Raw genomic sequence first — 26,801 nt, 5'->3', positions numbered from 1 at the left:
GCGTATCTTGTAGCCTGGTGACATTTTCCAGCTAAACAAACACATTGCTTTATTGTGTTTGATGGTAATAAAGATGTATGCAATTATCAGAAGAAATGTTCAGTGACTGGATATACATCAGAACCAATAACCTGCAGGGTAGTCTTTAGTCACAGCCAGACATTATACAATGAAAAGTTTGCCGGCGACAGGTAACGTACGTATCGTTTTGCAACATTAAGCCTCTGGCATTTTCATAACGTTACCTACAGCAATGACTTTTCTAGTTCAAAAAGGTTGTGAACAATAACTCTACTGAGCAAAATATTGCAGAAGGCAATAGTGTAGGGATAGATGTTCCCATTAGACTATAGTGCTGGGTATATATTTGCAGAAGGCATTAGTGTAGGGATAGATGTTCCCATTAGACTATAGTGCTGGGTATATATTTGCAGAAGGCATTAGTGTAGGGATAAATGTTCCCATTAGACTACAGCGCTGGGTATATATTTGCAGAAGGCATTAGTGTAGGGATAGATGTTCCCATTAGACTATAGTGCTGGGTATATATTTGCAGAAGGCATTAGTGTAGGGATAGATGTTCCCATTAGACTATAGTGCTGGGTATATATTTGCAGAAGGCATTAGTGTAGGGATAAATGTTCCCATTAGACTACAGCGCTGGATATATATTTGCAGAAGGCATTAGTGTAGGGATAGATGTTCCCATTAGACTATAGTGCTGGGTATATATTTGCAGAAGGCATTAGTGTAGGGATAGATGTTCCCATTAGACTACAGTGCTGGGTATATATTTGCAGAAGGCATTAGTGTAGGGATAGATGTTCCCATTAGACTAAAGTGCTGGGTATATATTTGCAGAAGGCAATAGTGTAGGGATAAATGTTCCCATTAGACTATAGTGCTGTGTATATATTTGCAGAAGGCATTAGTGTAGGGATAAATGTTCCCATTAGACTATAGTGCTGGGTATATATTTGCAGAAGGGTATATGGTAGGGATAGATGTTCCCATTAGACTATAGTGCTGGGTATATATTTGCAGAAGGCATTAGTGTAGGGATAGATGTTCCCATTAGACTATAGTGTTGGATATATATTTGCAGAAGGCATTAGTGTAGGGATAAATGTTCCCATTAGACTACAGTGCTGGGTATATATTTGCAGAAGGCATAAGTGTAGGGATAAATGTTCCCATTAGAATATAGTGCTGGGTATATATTTGCAGAAGGCAACAGTGTAGGGATAGATGTTCCCATTAGACTATAGTGCTGGGTATATATTTGCAGAAGGCATTAGTGTAGGGATAGATGTTCCCATTAGACTACAGTGCTAGATATATATTTGCAGAAGGCAACAGTGTAGGGATAGATGTTCCCATTAGACTACAGTGCTGGGTATATATTTGCAGAAGGCATTAGTGTAGGGATAAATGTTCCCATTAGACTACAGTGCCGGATATATATTTGCAGAAGGCATTAGTGTAGGGATAGATGTTCCCATTAGACTACAGTGCTGGGTATATATTTGCAGAAGGCATTAGTGTAGGGATAGATGTTCCCATTAGACTATAGTGCTGGATATATATTTGCAGAAGGCATTGCCGGTGCTGGATATATATTTGCAGAAGGCATTAGTGTAGGGATAGATGTTCCCATTAGACTACAGTGCCGGATATATATTTGGAAGGCATTATATTTGCAGAAGGCAGTGCTGGGTATATATTTGCAGAAGGCATAAGTGTAGGGATAGATGTTCCCATTAGACTATAGTGCTGGGTATATATTTGCAGAAAGCTGTGATATTGAATACTTCCAATATATTGTGCGGATGCCTGGTTTCGAACCTGCAACCCTTCGCTTACTAGCTTGGCGGTTTTATCAACTAGCTCGCGTATAGGTTACGAAGGATTGCTGTGAAGATTGTTTGTCAGTATGAACAAAGTGTTCCTCACAAGACGGGTAGTGCGGCCAGCGCACGTGCAGGTTACGGGTAGCGTTCAGAGCACGTGCATTGCGCGTGTAAGGCAAGATACCGGCTGCTACTCGCATCCCAGTTGATTTCAACAGTAAACAACACATATTAAAATTATATCTAAAGTATATCTTCGGTCGGTTCATAAGTTGGATCAAAACCTCCTCCTCGGTAGTGCTGGATATATATTTATAGATTGGAAGAAGGCTGTAGTATAGGGATAGTTGTTGTCAGTAAACTATAGTTCAAGATTTATATTGGCAGAAGGCTGTAGTGTAAGGTTAGTTGTTGTCAGTAAACTATAGTTCAAGATATATATTGGCAGAAGGCTGTAGTATAGGGATAGTTGTTGTCAGTAAACTATAGTTCAAGATATATATTGGCAGAAGGCTGTAGTATAGGGATAGTTGTTGTCAGTAAACTATAGTTCAAGATATATATTGGCAGAAGGCTGTAGTATAGGGATAGTTGTTGTCAGTAAACTATAGTTCAAGATCTATATTGGCAGAAGGCTGTAGTATAGGGTTAGTTGTTGTCAGTAAACTATAGTTCAAGATCTATATTGGCAGAAGGCTGTAGTATAGGGTTAGTTGTTGTCAGTAAACTATAGTTCAAGATCTATATTGGCAGAAGGCTGTAGTATAGGGTTAGTTGTTGTCAGTAAACTATAGTTCAAGATCTATATTGGCAGAAGGCTGTAGTATAGGGTTAGTTGTTGTCAGTAAACTATAGTTCAAGATCTATATTGGCAGAAGGCTGTAGTATAGGGTTAGTTGTTGTCAGTAAACTATAGTTCAAGATATATATTGGCAGAAGGCTGTAGTATAGGGTTAGTTGTTGTCAGTGAACTATAGTTCAAGATATATATTGGCAGAAGGCTGTAGTATAGGGTTAGTTGTTGTCAGTAAACTATAGTTCAAGATCTATATTCGCAGTTGGGATAGATGGGTTGGTATTCATTATTCTGTCAGTCCATAGCGTTGGGATTGATGGCAGAATATATATTTCCACATTGCAAATGTATCTATTAAACTATAGCTAAGATGCATGTACTAGACTTTCTGTTTCGGAAGTGCAAGGATATATGATTCTGGTAAGTGGATAAATGATTTTGGTATGCTATGGTAGGGGGATAGGTTATGCTGGCAAAGACTGACGGTTGATGTGTTGATGTGATGTGGGAGTTTATAACGAACGGAAACTGATGACATGTTTATTGTAAAAGTTGTGAGGATTTACAACTCGGATGTTGGCCATGCTTCGTCAGCTAGAGTGTAGACAGACACGCTTCCACTGGCCTCAGACGTCACAATCACCATAGGAGTCCCAGTACTCGAGAACCTGAAGAACAAATCATTATGACTTGAAGGTCTCCGTTGTTCTACATGCACACATTTACCACACAACGTGATCTGTTGTGTACAAACACCCTTAAGCTCTGTGCTCCTGTACACAACTAGCATGAACAGTGTCAGTGGGGATGCTGCAGTCTTCTGTCCAGAAAAGAGAGTGGTGTTAATTGTTAACACGTGTATATCCAGACAACATTGTCTGTGAACATCACATCGCATGTGGAGCACATAACAGTGATGCGCTGGTGTTTGGCTTGAATGTGGCGATTTGTTACGACGCGTACATAGTCGCCGAGCATAGAAACTAAGGGTTTCATCACCTGGGCAGTAACGTTTACCTCTGATGGCCTGGTGCAAGGTTACAGGGATTAGAACGACACCCGATATATAAATGCCCAGTTTTTTAGTAACCTATTCCATGTAGCATCTCTACGTTCTAGCAGTCTGAAGCCCACCAGTCAAATCACAATTACTGTGTTAAAGAAAGAGTAAAGAGCCAATTTGTTACTTAGAATAATCAAATATTAGCAACACTAATGGCTCAAGGAGATTTTACAACCTTTTACTAAAGTGAAAAAAATCGAGAATGACACCCTACAAGCGGGGAATGTTTAAACACTATGTTTGAGCAGAGTAACAAAACATATATCTTGTTTATGCTCAGATACATGAGGGTGTGTTTCTTCAGGAGGAATTGCCCATGTTCTAACATATTACCATGTGGCTTTGTTAGAAACCATCTTATGTGCCAACAACATCCACATCCACTAATCTCTCATACACGTGTCCTAACATGTAAAATGACAGTAGTGCATCGGGGACCTGTAAAACTTACTTAATGTCAGAAATTATGGCATCTCCCATATCTTCCCTGGCGTACAGAGTTTCCCATGTTGCGTCTATTTCCCCAGCTCTGTGCACGCTCTGGAACTCTGGGACAGGGGTACTGGTTGTTGGCTGCAGGCTATAGACGTAGAGCATGCCGTTCCTCCCGCTTCCTATCACCATCACTGTTTTTCCATTGAAGTTGCCAACAGCCACAGAATTGGGTTCCGGACCCTCGAATTAACAAATACTGTGATTAATATGGAGAAAAGGTACTATCCAGAAGTTAGGCATGGAAATAAACTTATAATGATTTCGATGCATAAGTGGTTTGTACTCTCACCATCCATGTTGATCTAGCATCCATCTCCTGCACTGGGGTTTGGGAGAAGGTGGCGCAGTTACCATTGAATGTATCCGGGACGTACTGGCGACTGTATCTCTCCAGCTCGTCACCGCTCTCCCAGGTTCGGGCCATCGACTGTGTATTCCAGATAGAGAACCCACGTCCGCCGAAAGCATAGGGGACGTTCGGCGTGACGTCAAAACCATCAATACTGCTGACGTACAGGCGACCTGCAGGAATTGTATATACAAACAGTATACACACATAGTAGATTTGTTGAACTAGTGAATGCTTCTAAAGCCTCTATGACACTGAAGCATCCATTGGTACTATAGATGCTAGATCTCATTGAATAGTGTCTGCATCTATTGTAGGTCAAGATGAAGATTAGAGTTGTATTGGGCTTGCCGAGTTACATCATAACTTTATAGTTGGTCACAAATGGTCATCAGTAAGAGCCGTCGAATGAGGATCGGGTGGTCAAGGCTCTGTGACAGGTACGACTGTGGGTCATCGTGTCAAAAATCAGTTACTTACAGGCTGCCAGGGATTGTGTCCACGTGGCAGCCGTTAAGCAAATCACTCACAATATACACTCGCTATGGTCTGTACCTAGTTCTGTGTCATCGCCCAACTCGGATTCGAGGGTGGTATCATCAACATTCCAAGCTGGAAACGTATGAAAACAAGATAACATGTATAACATGATTTGTCACATATAAACAGAAAGTGCGTGGATATAAGGAGAACATAAACACTCATTCTCGTAGAATTTAACCAAACGTGTCGACTTTTTATGGCATCTGACTGAGGGAAATATAATTTGCCATTTCTCAAGAATAAACGATGCATCTGAGGTCATTAACAACTCTGAGAAAAAATGTCGCAGTGGAATGATGAATGATGAACCATATTCCAACTAAACATAAAACAAATTTAGAGTGTCACCAATATTCGCTGTAGGTATGCACCATATGGACACCCACAGTGAGGACAAGCAGATCAGTCAGTGTCACCAATATTCGCTGTAGGTATGCACCATCTGGACACGCACAGTGAGGACAAGCAGATCAGTCAGTGTCACCCATATTCGCTGTAGATAGACACCATATGGACACCCACAGTGAGGACAAGCAGATCAGCCAGTGTCACCAATATTCGCTGTAGATAGACACCATGTGGACATCCACAGTGAGGACAAGCAGATCAGTCAGTGTCACCCATATTCGCTGTAGATAGACACCATATGGACACCCACAGTGAGGACAAGCAGATCAGCCAGTGTCACCAATATTCGCTGTAGATAGACACCATATGGACATCCACAGTGAGGACAAGCAGATCACCCAGTGTATCCCATATTCGCTGTAGATAGACACCATATGGACACCCACAGTGAGGACAAGCAGATCAGTCAGTGTCACCCATATTCGCTGTAGATAGACACCATATGGACACCCACAGTGAGGACAAGCAGATCACCCAGTGCCACCCAAATTTGCTGTAGATAGACACCATATGGACACCCACAGTGAGGACAAGCAGATCAGTCAGTGTCTCCCATATTCGATGTAGATAGACACCATATGGACACCCACAGTGAGGACAAGCAGATCAGCCAGTGTCACCCATATTCGCTGTAGATAGACACCATATGGACACCCACAGTGAGGACAAGCAGATCACCCAGTGCCACCCAAATTTGCTGTAGATAGACACCATATGGACACCCACAGTGAGGACAAGCAGATCAGTCAGTGTCTCCCATATTCGATGTAGATAGACACCATATGGACACCCACAGTGAGGACAAGCAGATCAGTCAGTGTCTCCCATATTCGATGCAGATAGACACCATATGGACAACCACAGTGAGGACAAGCAGATTAGTCGGTGTCACCCATATTCGCTGTAGATAGACACCATATGGACAGCCACAGTGAAGACAAGCAGATCACCCAGTGTATCCCATATTCGCTGTAGATAGACACCATATGGACAGCCACAGTGAAGACAAGCAGATCAGTCAGTGTCACCCATACTTGATGTAGATAGACACCATATGGACAGCCACAGTGAGGACAAGCAGATCAGCCAGTGTCTCCCATATTTGCTGTAGATAGACACCATATGGACAGCCACAGTGAAGACAAGCAGATCAGCCAGTGTCATCCATATTCGCTGTAGATAGACACCATATGGACAGCCACAGTGAAGACAAGCAGATCAGCCAGTGTCACCCATATTCGCTGTAGATAGACACCATATGGACAGCCACAGTGAAGACAAGCAGATCAGTCAGTGTCTCCCATATTCGCTGTAGATAGACACCATATGGACAGCCATAGTGAGGACAAGCAGATCAGTCAGCGTCATCCATATTTGCTGTAGATAGACACCATATGGACACCCACAGTGAGGACAAGCAGATCACCCAGTGTCTCCCATATTCGCTGTAGATAGACACCATATGGACAGCCACAGTGAGGACAAGCAGATCAGCCAGTGTCACCCGTATTCGCTGTAGATAGACACCATATGGACAGCCACAGTGAGGACAAGCAGATCAGCCAGTGCAACCCATATTCGCTGTACGTAGACACCATATGGACACCCACAGTGAGGACAAGCAGATCAGCCAGTGCCACCCATATTCGCTGTACGTAGACACCATATGGACACCCACAGTGACGACAAGCAGATCAGTCAGTGTCACCCATATTCGCTGTAGATAGACACCATATGGACAGCCACAGTGAGGACAAGCAGATCAGACAGCGTCATCCATATTTGCTGTAGATAGACACCATATGGACAGCCACAGTGAGGACAAGCAGATCAGCCAGTGTCACCCATATTCGCTGTAGATAGACACCATATGGACAGCCACAGTGAAGACAAGCAGATCAGCCAGTGTCACCCATATTCGCTGTAGATAGACACCATATGGACAGCCACAGTGAGGACAAGCAGATCAGCCAGTGTCACCCATATTCGCTGTAGATAGACACCATATGGACAGCCACAGTGAGGACAAGCAGATCAGTCAGCGTCATCCATATTTGCTGTAGATAGACACCATATGGACACCCACAGTGAGGACAAGCAGATCACCCAGTGTCTCCCATATTTGCTGTAGATAGACACCATATGGACAGCCACAGTGAAGACAAGCAGATCAGCCAGTGTCACCCATATTCGCTGTAGATAGACACCATATGGACAGCCACAGTGAGGACAAGCAGATCAGCCAGTGCCACCCATATTCGCTGTAGATAGACACCATATGGACAGCCACAGTGAGGACAAGCAGATCAGTCAGTGTCATCCATATTCGCTGTAGATAGACACCATATGGACACCCACAGTGACGACAAGCAGATCAGCCAGTGTCTCCCATATTCGCTGTAGATAGACACCATATGGACACCCACAGTGAGGACAAGCAGATCAGCCAGTGCCACCAATATTCGCTGTAGATAGACACCATATGGACAGCCACAGTGAAGACAAGCAGATCAGTCAGTGTCACCCATATTTGATGTAGATAATCATCATATGGACAGCCACAGTGAGGACAAGCAGATCAGTAAGCGTCATCCATATTTGCTGTAGATAGACACAATATGGACATCCACAGTGAGGATAAGCAGATCGGCCAGTGTCACCCGTATTCTCTGTAGATAGACACCATATGGACACCCACAGTGAGGATAAGCAGATCAGCCAGTGTCATCCATATTCGCTGTAGATAGACACCATATGGACACCCACAGTGAGGACAAGCAGATCAGCCAGTGCCACCAATATTCGCTGTAGATAGACACCATATGGACAGCCACAGTGAAGACAAGCAGATCAGTCAGTGTCACCCATATTTGATGTAGATAATCATCATATGGACAGCCACAGTGAGGACAAGCAGATCAGTCCGCGTCATCCATATTTGCTGTAGATAGACACAATATGGACATCCACAGTGAGGATAAGCAGATCGGCCAGTGTCACCCGTATTCTCTGTAGATAGACACCATATGGACACCCACAGTGAGGACAAGCAGATCAGCCAGTGTCACCCATATTCGCTGTAGATAGACACCATATGGACAGCCACAGTGAAGACAAGCAGATCAGCCAGTGTCACCCATATTCGCTGTAGATAGACACCATATGGACAGCCACAGTGAGGACAAGCAGATCAGCCAGTGTCACCCATATTTGCTGTAGATAGACACAATATGGACATCCACAGTGAGGATAAGCAGATCGGCCAGTGTCACCCGTATTCGCTGTAGATAGACACCATATGGACAGCCACAGTGAAGACAAGCAGATCAGCCAGTGTCACCCATATTCGCTGTAGATAGACACAATATGGACAGCCACAGTGAGGACAAGCAGATCAGCCAGTGTCACCCATATTCGCTGTAGATAGACACCATATGGACAGCCACAGTGAAGACAAGCAGATCAGCCAGTGTCACCCATATTCGCTGTAGATAGACACCATATGGACAGCCACAGTGAGGACAAGCAGATCAGTCAGCGTCATCCATATTTGCTGTAGATAGACACAATATGGACATCCACAGTGAGGATAAGCAGATCGGCCAGTGTCACCCGTATTCTCTGTAGATAGACACCATATGGACAGCCACAGTGAGGACAAGCAGATCAGCCAGTGTCACCCATATTCGCTGTAGATAGACACCATATGGACAGCCACAGTGAAGACAAGCAGATCAGCCAGTGTCACCCATATTCGCTGTAGATAGACACCATATGGACAGCCACAGTGAGGACAAGCAGATCAGCCAGTGTCACCCATATTCGCTGTAGATAGACACCATATGGACAGCCACAGTGAGGACAAGCAGATCAGCCAGTGTCACCCATATTCGCTGTAGATAGACACCATATGGACAGCCACAGTGAGGACAAGCAGATCAGCCAGTGTCATCCATATTCGCTGTAGATAGACACCATATGGACACCCACAGTGACGACAAGCAGATCAGCCAGTGTCTCCCATATTCGCTGTAGATAGACACCATATGGACACCCACAGTGAGGACAAGCAGATCAGCCAGTGCCACCAATATTCGCTGTAGATAGACACCATATGGACAGCCACAGTGAAGACAAGCAGATCAGTCAGTGTCACCCATATTTGATGTAGATAATCATCATATGGACAGCCACAGTGAGGACAAGCAGATCAGTCAGCGTCATCCATATTTGCTGTAGATAGACACAATATGGACATCCACAGTGAGGATAAGCAGATCGGCCAGTGTCACCCGTATTCTCTGTAGATAGACACCATATGGACACCAACAGTGAGGACAAGCAGATCAGCCAGTGTCACCCATATTCGCTGTAGATAGACACCATATGGACAGCCACAGTGAAGACAAGCAGATCAGCCAGTGTCACCCATATTCGCTGTAGATAGACACCATATGGACAGCCACAGTGAAGACAAGCAGATCAGCCAGTGCCACCCATATTCGCTGTAGATAGACACCATATGGACATCCACAGTGAGGACAAGCAGATCAGCCAGTGTCTCCCATATTCGCTGTAGATAGACACCATATGGACAGCCACAGTGAGGACAAGCAGATCAGCAAGTGCCACCAATATTCGCTGTAGATAGACACCATATGGACACCCACAGTGTGGACAAGCAGATCAGTCAGTGTCTCCCATATTCGCTGTAGATAGACATCATATGGACAGCCACAGTGAGGACAAGCACATCAGTCAGCGTCATCCATATTTGCTGTAGATAGACACCATATGGACAGCCACAGTGAGGACAAGCAGATCAGCCAGTGTCACCCGTATTCTCTGTAGATAGACAACATATGGACACCCACAGTGAGGACAAGCAGATCAGTCAGTGTCTCCCATATTCGCTGTAGATAGACACCATATGGACAACCACAGTGAGGACAAGCAGATCAGTAGGTGTCATCCATATTCGCTGTAGATAGACACCATATGGACAGCCACAGTGAGGACAAGCAGATCAGCCAGTGTCATCCATATTCGCTGTAGATAGACACCATATGGACACCCACAGTGAGGACAAGCAGATCAGCCAGTGTCTCCCATATTCGCTGTAGATAGACACCATATGGACAACCACAGTGAGGACAAGCAGATCAGTAGGTGTCATCCATATTCGCTGTAGATAGACACCATATGGACAGCCACAGTGAGGACAAGCAGATCAGCCAGTGCCACCCATATTCGCTGTACGTAGAGACCATATGGACAACCACAGTGAGGACAAGCAGATCAGTAGGTGTCATCCATATTCGATGTAGATAGACACCATATGGACAGCCACAGTGAGGACAAGCAGATCAGCCAGTGTCACCCATATTCTCTGTAGATAGACAACATATGGACACCCACAGTGAGGACAAGCAGATCAGTCAGTGTCTCCCATATTCGCTGTAGATAGACACCATATGGACAACCACAGTGAGGACAAGCAGATCAGTAGGTGTCATCCATATTCGCTGTAGATAGACACCATATGGACACCCACAGTGAGGACAAGCAGATCAGCCAGTGTCATCCATATTCGCTGTAGATAGACACCATATGGACAACCACAGTGAGGACAAGCAGATCAGTAGGTGTCATCCATATTCGCTGTAGATAGACACCATATGGACAGCCACAGTGAGGACAAGCAGATCAGCCAGTGCCACCCATATTCGCTGTAGATAGACACCATATGGACAGCCACAGTGAGGACAAGCAGATCAGCCAGTGTCATCCATATTCGCTGTAGATAGACACCATATGGACACCCACAGTGAGGACAAGCAGATCAGCCAGTGTCTCCCATATTCGCTGTAGATAGACACCATATGGACAACCACAGTGAGGACAAGCAGATCAGTAGGTGTCATCCATATTCGCTGTAGATAGACACCATATGGACAGCCACAGTGAGGACAAGCAGATCAGCCAGTGCCACCCATATCCGCTGTACGTAGAGACCATATGGACAACCACAGTGAGGACAAGCAGATCACCCAGTGTCTCCCATATTCGCTGTAGATAGACACCATATGGACAACCACAGTGAGGACAAGCAGATCAGTAGGTGTCATCCATATTCGCTGTAGATAGACACCATATGGACAGCCACAGTGAGGACAAGCAGATCAGTCAGTGTCACCCATATTCGCTGTAGATAGACATCATATGGACAGCCACAGTGAGGACAAGCAGATCAGTCAGCGTCATCCATATTTGCTGTAGATAGACACAATATGGACATCCACAGTGAAGATAAGCAGATCGGCCAGTGTCACCCGTATTCTCTGTAGATAGACACCATATGGACACCCACAGTGAGGACAAGCAGATCACCCAGTGTCTCCCATATTTGCTGTAGATAGACACCATATGGACACCCACAGTGAGGACAAGCAGATCAGCCAGTGTCACCCATATTTGCTGTAGATAGACACCATATGGACATCCACAGTGAAGACAAGCAGATCAGCCAGTGTCACCCATATTCGCTGTAGATAGACACCATATGGACACCCACAGTGAAGACAAGCAGATCAGCCAGTGCCACCCATACTCGCTGTACGTAGACACCATATGGACATCCACAGTGAGGACAAGCAGATCACCCAGTGTCTCCCATATTTGCTGTAGATAGACACCATATGGACACCCACAGTGAGGACAAGCAGATCAGTCAGCGTCATCCATATTTGCTGTAGATAGACACAATATGGACATCCACAGTGAAGATAAGCAGATCAGCCAGTGTCACCCGTATTCTCTGTAGATAGACACCATATGGACACCCACAGTGAGGACAAGCAGATCACCCAGTGTCTCCCATATTTGCTGTAGATAGACACCATATGGACACCCACAGTGAAGACAAGCAGATCAGCCAGTGCCACCCATATACGCTGTAGATAGACACCATATGGACAGCCACAGTGAAGACAAGCAGATCAGCCAGTGTCACCCATATTCGCTGTAGATAGACACCATATGGACAGCCACAGTGAGGACAAGCAGATCAGCCAGTGTCACCCATATTCGCTGTAGATAGACACCATATGGACAGCCACAGTGAAGACAAGCAGATCAGTCAGTGTCACCCATATTTGATGTAGATAATCATCATATGGACAGCCACAGTGAGGACAAGCAGATCAGTCAGCGTCATCCATATTTGCTGTAGATAGACACAATATGGACATCCACAGTGAGGATAAGCAGATCGGCCAGTGTCACCCGTATTCTCTGTAGATAGACACCATATGGACACCAACAGTGAGGACAAGCAGATCAGCCAGTGTCACCCATATTCGCTGTAGATAGACACCATATGGACAGCCACAGTGAAGACAAGCAGATCAGCCAGTGTCACCCATATTCGCTGTAGATAGACACCATATGGACAGCCACAGTGAAGACAAGCAGATCAGCCAGTGCCACCCATATTCGCTGTAGATAGACACCATATGGACATCCACAGTGAGGACAAGCAGATCAGCCAGTGTCTCCCATATTCGCTGTAGATAGACACCATATGGACAGCCACAGTGAGGACAAGCAGATCAGCAAGTGCCACCAATATTCGCTGTAGATAGACACCATATGGACACCCACAGTGTGGACAAGCAGATCAGTCAGTGTCTCCCATATTCGCTGTAGATAGACATCATATGGACAGCCACAGTGAGGACAAGCACATCAGTCAGCGTCATCCATATTTGCTGTAGATAGACACCATATGGACAGCCACAGTGAGGACAAGCAGATCAGCCAGTGTCACCCGTATTCTCTGTAGATAGACAACATATGGACACCCACAGTGAGGACAAGCAGATCAGTCAGTGTCTCCCCATATTCGCTGTAGATAGACACCATATGGACAACCACAGTCAGGACAAGCAGATCAGTAGGTGTCATCCATATTCGCTGTAGATAGACACCATATGGACAGCCACAGTGAGGACAAGCAGATCAGCCAGTGTCATCCATATTCGCTGTAGATAGACACCATATGGACACCCACAGTGAGGACAAGCAGATCAGCCAGTGTCTCCCATATTCGCTGTAGATAGACACCATATGGACAACCACAGTGAGGACAAGCAGATCAGTAGGTGTCATCCATATTCGCTGTAGATAGACACCATATGGACAGCCACAGTGAGGACAAGCAGATCAGCCAGTGCCACCCATATTCGCTGTACGTAGAGACCATATGGACAACCACAGTGAGGACAAGCAGATCAGTAGGTGTCATCCATATTCGATGTAGATAGACACCATATGGACAGCCACAGTGAGGACAAGCAGATCAGCCAGTGTCACCCCATATTCTCTGTAGATAGACAACATATGGACACCCACAGTGAGGACAAGCAGATCAGTCAGTGTCTCCCATATTCGCTGTAGATAGACACCATATGGACAACCACAGTGAGGACAAGCAGATCAGTAGGTGTCATCCATATTCGCTGTAGATAGACACCATATGGACACCCACAGTGAGGACAAGCAGATCAGCCAGTGTCATCCATATTCGCTGTAGATAGACACCATATGGACAACCACAGTGAGGACAAGCAGATCAGTAGGTGTCATCCCATATTCGCTGTAGATAGACACCATATGGACAGCCACAGTGAGGACAAGCAGATCAGCCAGTGCCACCCATATTCGCTGTAGATAGACACCATATATGGACAGCCACAGTGAGGACAAGCAGATCAGCCAGTGTCATCCATATTCGCTGTAGATAGACACCATATGGACACCCACAGTGAGGACAAGCAGATCAGCCAGTGTCTCCCATATTCGCTGTAGATAGACACCATATGGACAACCACAGTGAGGACAAGCAGATCAGTAGGTGTCATCCATATTCGCTGTAGATAGACACCATATGGACAGCCACAGTGAGGACAAGCAGATCAGCCAGTGCCACCCATATCCGCTGTACGTAGAGACCATATGGACAACCACAGTGAGGACAAGCAGATCACCCAGTGTCTCCCATATTCGCTGTAGATAGACACCATATGGACAACCACAGTGAGGACAAGCAGATCAGTAGGTGTCATCCATATTCGCTGTAGATAGACACCATATGGACAGCCACAGTGAGGACAAACAGATCAGTCAGTGTCACCCATATTCGCTGTAGATAGACATCATATGGACAGCCACAGTGAGGACAAGCAGATCAGTCAGCGTCATCCTTATTTGCTGTAGATAGACACAATATGGACATCCACAGTGAAGATAAGCAGATCGGCCAGTGTCACCCGTATTCTCTGTAGATAGACACCATATGGACACCCACAGTGAGGACAAGCAGATCACCCAGTGTCTCCCATATTTGCTGTAGATAGACACCATATGGACACCCACAGTGAGGACAAGCAGATCAGCCAGTGTCACCCATATTTGCTGTAGATAGACACCATATGGACATCCACAGTGAAGACAAGCAGATCAGCCAGTGTCACCCATATTCGCTGTAGATAGACACCATATGGACACCCACAGTGAAGACAAGCAGATCAGCCAGTGCCACCCATACTCGCTGTACGTAGACACCATATGGACATCCACAGTGAGGACAAGCAGATCACCCAGTGTCTCCCATATTTGCTGTAGATAGACACCATATGGACACCCACAGTGAGGACAAGCAGATCAGTCAGCGTCATCCATATTTGCTGTAGATAGACACAATATGGACATCCACAGTGAAGATAAGCAGATCGGCCAGTGTCACCCGTATTCTCTGTAGATAGACACCATATGGACACCCACAGTGAGGACAAGCAGATCACCCAGTGTCTCCCATATTTGCTGTAGATAGACACCATATGGACACCCACAGTGAAGACAAGCAGATCAGCCAGTGCCACCCATATACGCTGTAGATAGACACCATATGGACAGCCACAGTGAAGACAAGCAGATCAGCCAGTGTCACCCATATTCGCTGTAGATAGACACCATATGGACAGCCACAGTGAGGACAAGCAGATCAGCCAGTGTCACCCATATTCGCTGTAGATAGACACCATATGGACACCCACAGTGAAGACAAGCAGATCAGCCAGTGTCACCCATATTCGCTGTAGATAGACACCATATGGACAGCCACAGTGAAGACAAGCAGATCAGCCAGTGTCACCCGTATTCGCTGTAGATAGACACCATATGGACACCCACAGTGAGGACAAGCAGATCAGTCAGTGTCACCCATATTCGCTGTAGATAGACACCATATGGACACCCACAGTGAAGACAAGCAGATCAGCCAGTGTCACCCATATTCGCTGTAGATAGACACCATATGGACACCCACAGTGAAGACAAGCAGATCAGCCAGTGTCACCCATATTCGCTGTAGATAGACACCATATGGACAGCCACAGTGAGGACAAGCAGATCAGTCAGCGTCATCGATATTTGCTGTAGATAGACACCATATGGACACCCACAGTGAGGACAAGCAGATCACCCAGTGTCTCCCATATTCGCTGTAGATAGACACCATATGGACAGCCACAGTGAGGACAAGCAGATCAGCCAGTGTCACCCGTATTCGCTGTAGATAGACACCATATGGACACCCACAGTGAGGACAAGCAGATCAGCCAGTGCCACCCATATTCGCTGTACGTAGACTCCATATGGACACCCACAGTGAGGACAAGCAGATCAGCAAGTGCCACCCATATTCGCTGTACGTAGACACCATATGGACTGCCACAGTGAGGACAAGCAGATCAGCCAGTGCCACCCATATTCGCTGTACGTAGACACCATATGGACACCCACAGTGACGACAAACAGATCAGTCAGTGTCACCCATATTCGCTGTAGATAGACACCATATGGACAGCCACAGTGAAGACAAGCAGATCAGCCAGTGCCACCCATATACGCTGTAGATAGACACCATATGGACAGCCACAGTGAAGACAAGCAGATCAGCCAGTGTCACCCATATTCGCTGTAGATAGACACCATATGGACACCCACAGTGAGGACAAGCAGATCAGCCAGTGTCACCCATATTCGCTGTAGATAGACACCATATGGACACCCACAGTGAGGACAAGCAGATCACCCAGTGTCTCCCATATTCGCTGTAGATAGACACCATATGGACATCCACAGTGAGGACAAGCAGATCAGCCAGTGTCACCCGTATTCGCTGTAGATAGACACCATATTGAAACCCACAGTGAGGACAAGCAGATCACCCAGTGTCTCCCATATTTCCTGTAGATAGACACCATATGGACAGCCACAGTGAGGAAAAGCAGATCAGCCAGTGTCACCCATATTCGCTGTAGATAGACACCATATGGACACCCACAGTGAGGACAAGCAGATCAGCCAGTGCCACCCATATTCGCTGTACGTAGACACCATATGGACAGCCACAGTGAGGACAAGCAGATCACCCAGTGTCTCCCATATTCGCTGTAGATAGACACCATATGGACACCCACAGTGAGGACAAGCAGATCAGCCAGTGCCACCAATATTCGCTGTAGATAGACACCATATGGACACCCACAGTGAGGACAAGCAGATCAGTCAGTGTCACCCATATTCGCTGTAGATAGACATCATATGGACAGCCACAGTGAGGACAAGCAGATCAGTTAGCGTCATCCATATTTGCTGTAGATAGACACCATATGGACATCCACAGTGAGGACAAGCAGATCAGCCAGTGTCACCCGTATTCTCTGTAGATAGACACCATATGGACACCCACAGTGAGGACAAGCAGATCACCCAGTGTCTCCCATATTTGCTGTAAATAGACACCATATGGACAGCCACAGTGAGGACAAGCAGATCAGCCAGTGTCACCCATATTCGCTGTAGATAGACACCATATGGACAGCCACAGTGAAGACAAGCAGATCAGCCAGTGTCACCCATATTCGCTGTAGATAGACACCACATGGACAGCCACAGTGAGGACAAGCAGATCAGCCAGTGCCACCAATATGCGCTGTAGATAGACACCATATGGACAGCCACAGTGAGGACAAGCAGATCAGTCAGCGTCACCCATATTTGCTGTAGATAGACACCATATGGACATCCACAGTGAGGACAAGCAGATCAGCCAGTGTCACCCGTATTCGCTGTAGATAGACACCATATGGACACCCACAGTGAGGACAAGCAGATCAGCCAGTGTCTCCCATATTTGCTGTAGATAGACACCATATGGACAGCCACAGTGAGGACAAGCAGATCAGCCAGTGTCACCCATATTCGCTGTAGATAGACACCATATGGACACCCACAGTGAGGACAAGCAGATCAGCCAGTGCCACCCATATTCGCTGTACGTAGACACCATATGGACATCCACAGTGAGGACAAGCAGATCACCCAGTGTCTCCCATATTCGCTGTAGATAGACACCATATGGACACCCACAGTGAGGACAAGCAGATCAGCCAGTGCCACCAATATTCGCTGTAGATAGACACCATATGGACACCCACAGTGAGGACAAGCAGATCAGTCAGTGTCACCCATATTCGCTGTAGATAGACACCATATGGACAGCCACAGTGAGGACAAGCAGATCAGCCAGTGTCACCCATATTCTCTGTAGATAGACACCATATGGACACCCACAGTGAGGACAAGCAGATCACCCAGTGTCACCCATATTTGCTGTAGATAGACACCATATGGACACCCACAGTGAGGACAAGCAGATCAGCCAGTGCCACCAATATTCGCTGTAGATAGACACCATATGGACAGCCACAGTGAAGACAAGCAGATCAGCCAGTGTCACCCGTATTCGCTGTAGATAGACACCATATGGACACCCACAGTGAGGACAAGCAGATCAGTCAGCGTCATCCATATTTGCTGTAGATAGACACCATATGGACAGCCACAGTGAGGACAAACAGATCACCCAGTGTCTCCCATATTTGCTGTAGATAGACACCATATGGACACCCACAGTGAGGACAAGCAGATCAGCCAGTGTCACCCGTATTCGCTGTAGATAGACACCATATGGACACCCACAGTGAGGACAAGCAGATCACCCAGTGTCTCCCATATTCGCTGTAGATAGACACCATATGGACACCCACAGTGAGGACAAGCAGATCACCCAGTGTCTCCCATATTCGCTGTAGATAGACACCATATGGACGTCCACAGTGAGGACAAGCAGATCAGCCAGTGTCACCCGTATTCGCTGTAGATAGACACCATATGGACACCCACAGTGAGGACAAGCAGATCACCCAGTGTCTCCGATATTCGCTGTAGATAGACACCATATGGACACCCACAGTGAGGACAAGCAGATCAGCCAGTGCCACCCATATTCGCTGTACGTAGACACCATATGGACAGCCACAGTGAGGACAAGCAGATCAGCCAGTGCCACCCATATTCGCTGTACGTAGACACCATATGGACACCCACAGTGAGGACAAGCAGATCAGCCAGTGCCACCAATATTCGCTGTACGTAGACACCATATGGACACCCACAGTGAGGACAAGCAGATCAGCCAGTGCCACCCATATTCGCTGTACATAGACACCATATGGACACCCACAATGAGGACAAGCAGATCAGTCAGCATCACCCATATTTTGGGCAGAATGATATAGTAGTTTAATGCTTTATTGTGTAACACCTTCCCAGATAGCATTCGGACGTTTGCCCAACGTTGGGCCAACGTCTGAATGTTTTCTGGGTTAGACAATCGCCATTAACATTTCACGATAAGTTTAACTTATCATTGACAGATCACTAAACTACCAGTAGGCTGACAGACACTGATATGGACAGCACAGTCAAAATCTACTGTCAAGGAAGTTGAAACTCGTGTAAAGCTTCAATAATGAGGATTACAAAATGTCATATCTTTATTTGAATTGATTTGAATTGAAAAAATGGCTGACAAAAGGACGAAAGGTATGCTTACTTTTTAATGTGGTAGTCAAAGTAGACAAATAGTCCCTGCAAATTGTGGTACAAAAAGGAAAATATAGGTTTATGCAGCGTTTAAAATTCCCGCCTGCCCGGAACGGTCTATATTCATCTCGGACGGTCAAATTTCGGTGGTCTGGTACATATTTTTACCCCTAAGAGTAAATATTTCATAATATCCGACAGGTTCTCGTGTCGTCAGTTTGAGGTGTTTAAGGTATTATAAAAATTATGTTAAACTACATACGATTGTACAGTTCATGTTACGATAACCAATCATAACACATGTACTTTCAGTTTACCTAAACTCGGTGCATAGCCTAGCTGTTAGTGCTATGTAGTTCACTGCGATGCCTACAAACAGTGAATGGAGCTTGCGCGAGTTGGCAATGGCAGTCAGTTTTTTATTGTTGAAAACCGGACAGGCAAGTTTGTATCCGGTAATTTTTTTAAGTTACCAGTCCGGCTGTCTGGCTTGGAATTTTGGGAGTTTTAAACACTGGTTTATGTATATTTCATCGCGCACAGATATTTTTAAATAGTCCTTCATTTTCAGCAAACGTTGCTCACTATCAGTCACTTATGGGTTCCAAATTTCATCCTAATCACAGTTCTTATCAAATGATGTGTTGTGAATAAAAGCTTCAAAGTTTAACCACTCTTGGCTTCAAACCATTTAACAGGTATCACGTTCTTAGTGTCATAAGGTAAGAGACCAAACTGTGCCGGCCTTTCCAAACTGGATATGGCCATTTGTACCAAAAAATGTCAGTGCAATGCATTGTCTGTGAGAGCTCAAAGTAGATATTCACGTTTACCTGTATGGAAATCCGATAAATACACCTACACTCCCTTCAATGAATGACAAGTGTTAATATTGCCTCCTAGCTTTCACCAACCCTAAGTTCTTTCCAGTCGTCTCGGATCAATCAGTAGAAATTTCTTCTCCGTGTAAATACAACATTAGTGCAGTCAATTGTGCGGGCGAGTAGTTAACAAAGCAATACAGTGGTGCTGTTTTATGTTACGATGACCATTACTAACGGAAATACGTGCTCTTCATGCCCACTGTACCTACTCAGTGATGAAGCTCTTGAGTAGTCTTGGAAGGTGACCCCGGGGATGTTGGTTGGTCTCCCCTCGTCAGTTGTCACTAGGTAAGGAACATCAGCACCCCAGGTGAAGAAAGCCACTTTGTCGGGTTGGTACAAACTCCGGATGTTCCTCGATGCCATCACGATACCTACAATACCCATTACAACACCTAGAAATCTTGCCGTATATCTTGGTTGATATTCATGTACAAGGGCATCATATGTCTGCAGGCATTGACAACAAATCCGTCTGTGTCTACATTCTTGTATTTAGTGAGTGAGTTACTATTTAACGTCACATCGGCAATATTTCAGCCATATCGTGACGATCTTGTATTTAAGTCACTGAGGTAGGTGATAATATTTCGAGCGTAAATCAAGTATTTTATACACTGTGAGGTCGTTCCCCTGGGTGATTTCCATTTTGTATATAAATCACTTGAGGAACGAGGGTTGTATTTGAATCCTGCCTTCAGCCTAAATCTTCAGTGTCTCCTCTTATAGCAGACGAAATATACTGGCACTTAATCAGAACTAGTTTCTCTGTGATACTGTGTAGGACAGTTCTGGTTTACTCAGTTGTGTAAGTTTGCGGTCTGCAAAGTAAAGCTGATGCGAGTATGTTCACCGTTGTCTCTGTCACTTGCGTCCAGACTGAGGAATTCCCATGATTTGTTGCCCATTGCATAAAGGCTGGTAATCACACCGTTCTCCAAGTCGATCCTTGCGATAGCATTATTTTCCTGAAATGATCTTCTCAAGTATCAGGCCATGTCCCCACATAGATATGTGCACGTTATACGTAAATTAATTTTAATTGCCAACTCTCTGATTATTATGCAGTTATCATAGCAACATGATCAGTATATGATCACTTGGGACAAGCATTAAAGCTGTTGCATGATGACAAGGGTGTTCTCTACACATGATGTGCAGGCACGCCAAGACACTACACACACATGGGCCTGTCAATACAGTCGGTGTCATGTAGCAAAGTTTCTTCGATCTTTCCACTATAATATTGTCAAAAGGTTTCAACGTTCAAAGCTCTCTCACTCACTTTCTTCAGTTATAGATAGATATTGTGCTTTATACACGTGCATTTACTCACCTGAAGGGTAATGTATGCGAACCCATTACTGGGTGAGATGGCCACATACTCCGGCTCAACGTTCTGGGAGAAATCGATGATCTTGGTGGCATCGTTAGGGTCACGGCGAAGCCAATAGCGGACGCCTTGATCCAGTATCGGGCTAAAGGAGTTAAAGGAGTCAAATCAGCGAATGACGATTAATACGTGCATTGGACCAGGTTGTCTTCATAATGCCTCCTATACAAATACATGTTTCATTCATTAAGGGTATGTTTACACCGAGACGCGACCTGTCTGAGACCTGGCTGCGACCAGCGATCGGTATGTTTACACCGAGACGCGACCTGTCTGAGACCTGGCTGCGACCAGCGATCGGTATGTTTACACCGAGACGCGACCTGTCTGAGACCTGGCTGCGACCAGCGATCGCTCTGGTCGCGTACGTTTTGGCGACTGATCGCACCTTTGCGTTTCTACCGAACAGGGAGTGCGATTTGACTACGACCAAATGTTTTTAGAATTTTCATTTTTATGGCGACATGGTTGAGACAGGTGCGAACGGTCTTACGTATCGCAACTAGGTCGCAATGCGGTCGTGGCCCTTGGCGCGCTTCTGCCGAACGGAGCCGACCAGGTCGAAATCACAGTGACAACTGCGATTGACTGGCAACTGAATGATGTTATTAACTACACCTTGGCAATGATGAGACAACGTGAAGGAAGAAGAAGGCGACACCGCCAGATGTGGGTCTGAAATTGGCTCACCCCTAAGGCGAGTCAGGCACACTGTGAGCACTACGACCTTGTCCATAAGCTGAAGCAGGACAATCCAAATCAGTTCCGAATAGGGCCCAGCATCACTGGAAAAGGCAACAGTTACAGACCCTCTTTGGAAGCAGGGTTGAAACTGTCACTGACATTAAGATACCTCGCCACTGGTGACCAGTATCCAAGCAAGGCTTACAGCTACAGGGTGAGCAAGTCATCAATACACCGCATGGTACCCCAAGTTGCCAGGTTATTGTGGATGTCAACAGAGACGAGCTATTCAAGACTCCTACTACACCAGATGAGTGGAAGACAATTCGAACTTAGATGGCGCCATAGGGGCCCTGGATGGAAAGCGCATCAAAATCCGTGCACCTCTACTGAATGGAAGCAAGTACTGGTGTGTCTGCAAAAGCTGCTACTCCATCGTTCTCCTGGCGCTTGTGGACTACAACTACAGGTTCCTATGGGTGGATACTGGAGGTCTTGGACACCAGTCAGACCCAAAATGTTCAATGCATCGGATCTGAAAGGCCGCTTGGAGACTGGTACACTTGCTCTCCCCCTCCTGAACCAATGCAACAGGCTGACGCTGACGCAGATGGTCAACCAAGGAACTTGCCATACTTCATACTGGTCGATGATGCATTTGCCTTAAGAACATTTATGAGGAAGCCATGGTCTAAGAGGAACATGACCAAGGAGGAATTGATCTACAACTACCGTATGTTAAGAGGAAGTCGTGCGGTAAAGAATGCCTCCGGTATTATGGCTAACAGATGGGGATGCCTGATACCTGTGTTGTATCAAGACCCTGAAATTGTCCACACCATAAGAGAGTGATGTATAGTACTTCACAAACTCATGAGGTTGAGGTACCCAGACATCCAGAACGCCATGAAGTTGACAATCACGTCATATTAGGTGGATGGAGACAAGGGATAGAACTATACGACAACAACGCTGCTCCTGAGCCTCCAAATTTGCACCGTGCAAAGGAACCGCACGGTGAACGCCTTACGAGTAGGTGCGACGGACCTGCGCGCTACCTGCTAGTTTATTGAGACTTGTGCGATCATGCTGCTACCGATTTCGCGACCTCAGTGTGAGTTGGAAGTTGTGCGAGTGTGCAGTACCAATCTCTACACTCGCCAAGCCTAACGCGACCGTTGGCGATCGTAGGCGATGCTTTCGGCGACGACAGAGACCTCACGGAGGTCCAACCGCTACTCCACTACGACTTTATGCGAGGGAGTGCGATCAAGGCCTAGTTGTTCGGTCATAGATCGCTCGCATACCCGGTAGGAAGGCTGAAACATACTATTGATTCTAGAATGTCTCTTGCACATAGAGCTTACATGAGTTCAGACGGCTGGTCGAATTTTCTGAAGTCGATGGTAGTGACTGGTGGTATCGCGCCAGGCGTTGTGGAGAATGTGATCACAGAAACTGTCCCTTCGGGGTCATAGAAAGTGCCCTCAACGACCCGCGGCTCCCCTCGTTAGATACGATCAGACGACGGCAGTCGGAGGTGAACTTCATATTTTCAGGATGGGCTCCCACTGGACAGGAACAGGTCATATTGTAGGACACAGTTATACATCAGTATGATTATGTAATTACATAAAGCTGTTCCAAGTTACTAAACGGTGCGCATTATGTAGATAACACTATGACTTGTTAATCACGAAGACCCCCTTAAATTTCTGCAAATGTCAATTATATGTGTACCTGAAGACTGATTACTGAGGAGTGAGTGAGTGTGTTTACAACCGCTTTGAACAGTATTCCAGTTAAATTACGTCGTGTCACTTTAACGTGCAGGGGAAAGCTCGAAGTGACTTTGTAAATTCAGTTACAAAGATTTCAACTGACCGGTAATCCTTGGATCTACTGGGTTGATGGGAGTGAGTGTATCTGTGCTGCTCTCAAACAGGTTGTAAAGAACGACGTGTCCTTCAAACGCCACAGAATCTTGACCGTCAAAGGTGATGGCAAGTGTGGGTGTGACCCCCGACGCCCGACACAACTCCACGTCAAGGGGGCGGCCGTCGCTGGCAGTGTCGAAATTGTAAGTGTAGACTTCCTGTGGGTTGGCGGGGTCGGCGAGGGAGATGACGTGCAACATAGCCGTGTCACGACCTGACAATGTAAAACTGACATGTTAAAAACCAGATGGGTGTTTGTCGCTCGAATTCTGATGCATTCTATCCAAACCTGCATCACTACGACAGCAAGGTATACGAAATACAGGACTCACCAACAACATAGAGGTAATTCCTGGTGTCATCATAGGCGCTCTCCCTGGCTGTTCTGCTGTTGACGACGTACTGGCCGTTACGGTTAGGGAGTCTCAGATATGATGCTTCTTTCAGAACCACCACGCCATAGGCCACGCCCAGTAGGGCAACCATTACCATCAAACACACGTGCATTGTGCCGAGAAGACGTCTGAAGCCAAACAACATCATGTCATACATCCAAGTCATCCATCTGTGTCAGAATCAGCGATGAGGTTCTAGCTGAATACCATGCTGTTGACTGACACCCGAAGTATGAAATAAGCCAAACACCCAGCCATTACCATCAAACACACGTGCATTGCGCCGATTGGTGCAAACAACAAATGTTCCAGTCGCACCCACCCCGATATTCTGCCACACTATCTCATTTTAATTCCAACATTCCATCACAATTACATAAGGAAACCTGAGTTCTGATATTTCCATTTGCCCTCTAGATTGTAATGACAATAGTAAAGGTTATGCAGACCTAAAAGAACTGTTAAACACAGTTCCTCTGTTGTGTAGTGGTGGCACAAGGACCTCACCTGATCTGTGGTTTGTTGAGTGAACTGTAGCAAATCTTACCTTGAAGAAGAAAGAGCCGTCTGCTCCAACATATGTCGCAAGTATGCACCTGGACGTTCCCAGTGCACCCACGCCTTCAAATGTACACACCTGCAAATGTGATACCATCAGCTGTGACGCGCCACTACCACGAAGTAGAATACGAATGTACAGAACTGTGTTCTTGAGATTCGCAATAAAATAACAGGACGAAGTTTAATTGACTGCGAAGAAGCTAAAGGGTAGCAAATCTGATCATATAAAAAATGAAATCCTAATTGGTATTTTGGGCGGATTTGCTTTTTGTCCCCCGTGTTTGGACTTCTGGTGATTTGATGTACCGATTCATAAGAAAGGTCCGAAGTCCGTTGTGTATAGCAACATTCTTTACAAGCATATTGTTTGTTTATTTGTTGTTTAACGCCACACTCAACAATACTCAAGCTATATGCTGTGGTCTGTAAATAATCGAGTCTGGACCAGACAACCCAGTGATTGATATCATGAGCATTGAACATTTGGGTACGACGACATGCATCAACCGATCAGCGAGTCTGACCATTCTAGACGCCTCTTACGACAAACATGGGTTGGTGAAGATCAATTGTAACCCGCATCTTGTACCCGGGTTGTATGATATTCTGACAAAAATAAAAGGTAGTAGGGGAGCATACGATGGGATAGTGAAGACTACATCACTGCGGGGAGCATATTTAGTTTGCTGTGACTTATTCAGTTGGTAATTAATGAAGTAAAACATTATACACTGCTTTCCCGCTGTCCATTTCTTTAATCACAGTGCAGATGTAAAAGATGCAAGGAATAAAAATATTACGAGAGTATGTTCCACGGTGTAATTAAGTCGTATGTACCGTCTCTACATACATATTATCTCTCTGTGTACATATGATCTGATCTCATGTCTCACTCTGTAAATATGTATTGTCTCTGTAAATATGTATTGTCTCTTTGTGTACATATGATCTGATCTCATGTCTCACTTTGTAAATATGTATTGTCTCTCTGTGTACATATGATCTGATCTCATGTCTCACTTTGTAAATATGTATTGTCTCTCTGTGTACATATGATCTGATCTCATGTCTCACTCTGTAAATATGTATTGTCTCTCTGTGTACATATGATCTGATCTCATGTCTCACTCTGTAAATATGTATTGTCTCTCTGTGTACTTCTGTATGTCTCACTCTGTAAATATGTATTGTCTCTCTGTGTACATATGATCTGATCTCATGTATGTATTGTCTCACTTTCTGATCTCTCATGTCTCACTTTGTAAATATGTATTGTCTCTCTGTGTACATATGATCTGATCTCATGTCTCACTTTGTAAATATGTATTGTCTCTCTGTGTACATATGATCTGATCTCATGTCTCACTCTGTAAATATGTATTGTCTCTCTGTACATATGATCTGATCTCATGTCTCACTCTCATGTATTG

The 26,801-nt window shown here is 45.5% G+C and overlaps 1 protein-coding gene across 1 annotated transcript; it reads right to left on the bottom strand.

The window, feature by feature from the left end:
• Nucleotides 1–3,172: 3,172 nt before the first annotated feature.
• On the bottom strand, nucleotides 3,173–25,493 carry LOC124291276 (mesenchyme-specific cell surface glycoprotein-like). The gene is given in 12 exon segments (XM_046728249.1): nucleotides 3,173–3,314; nucleotides 4,161–4,384; nucleotides 4,494–4,726; nucleotides 5,109–5,165; nucleotides 20,611–20,775; nucleotides 21,255–21,369; nucleotides 21,738–21,879; nucleotides 23,846–23,981; nucleotides 23,984–24,049; nucleotides 24,363–24,629; nucleotides 24,748–24,938; nucleotides 25,358–25,493. Coding segments are annotated over 12 exon segments (1,734 nt in total). The 5' UTR covers nucleotides 25,390–25,493; the 3' UTR covers nucleotides 3,173–3,208.
• Between the last annotated feature and the right edge of the window lie 1,308 nt (nucleotides 25,494–26,801).

Source organism: Haliotis rubra, unplaced genomic scaffold, assembly GCF_003918875.1.
Source record: "Haliotis rubra isolate DU_JTF1 unplaced genomic scaffold, ASM391887v1 Scf489, whole genome shotgun sequence".
NCBI lineage: Eukaryota > Metazoa > Mollusca > Gastropoda > Lepetellida > Haliotidae > Haliotis > Haliotis rubra.
This window is presented reverse-complemented; position numbering and strand designations above follow the sequence as displayed.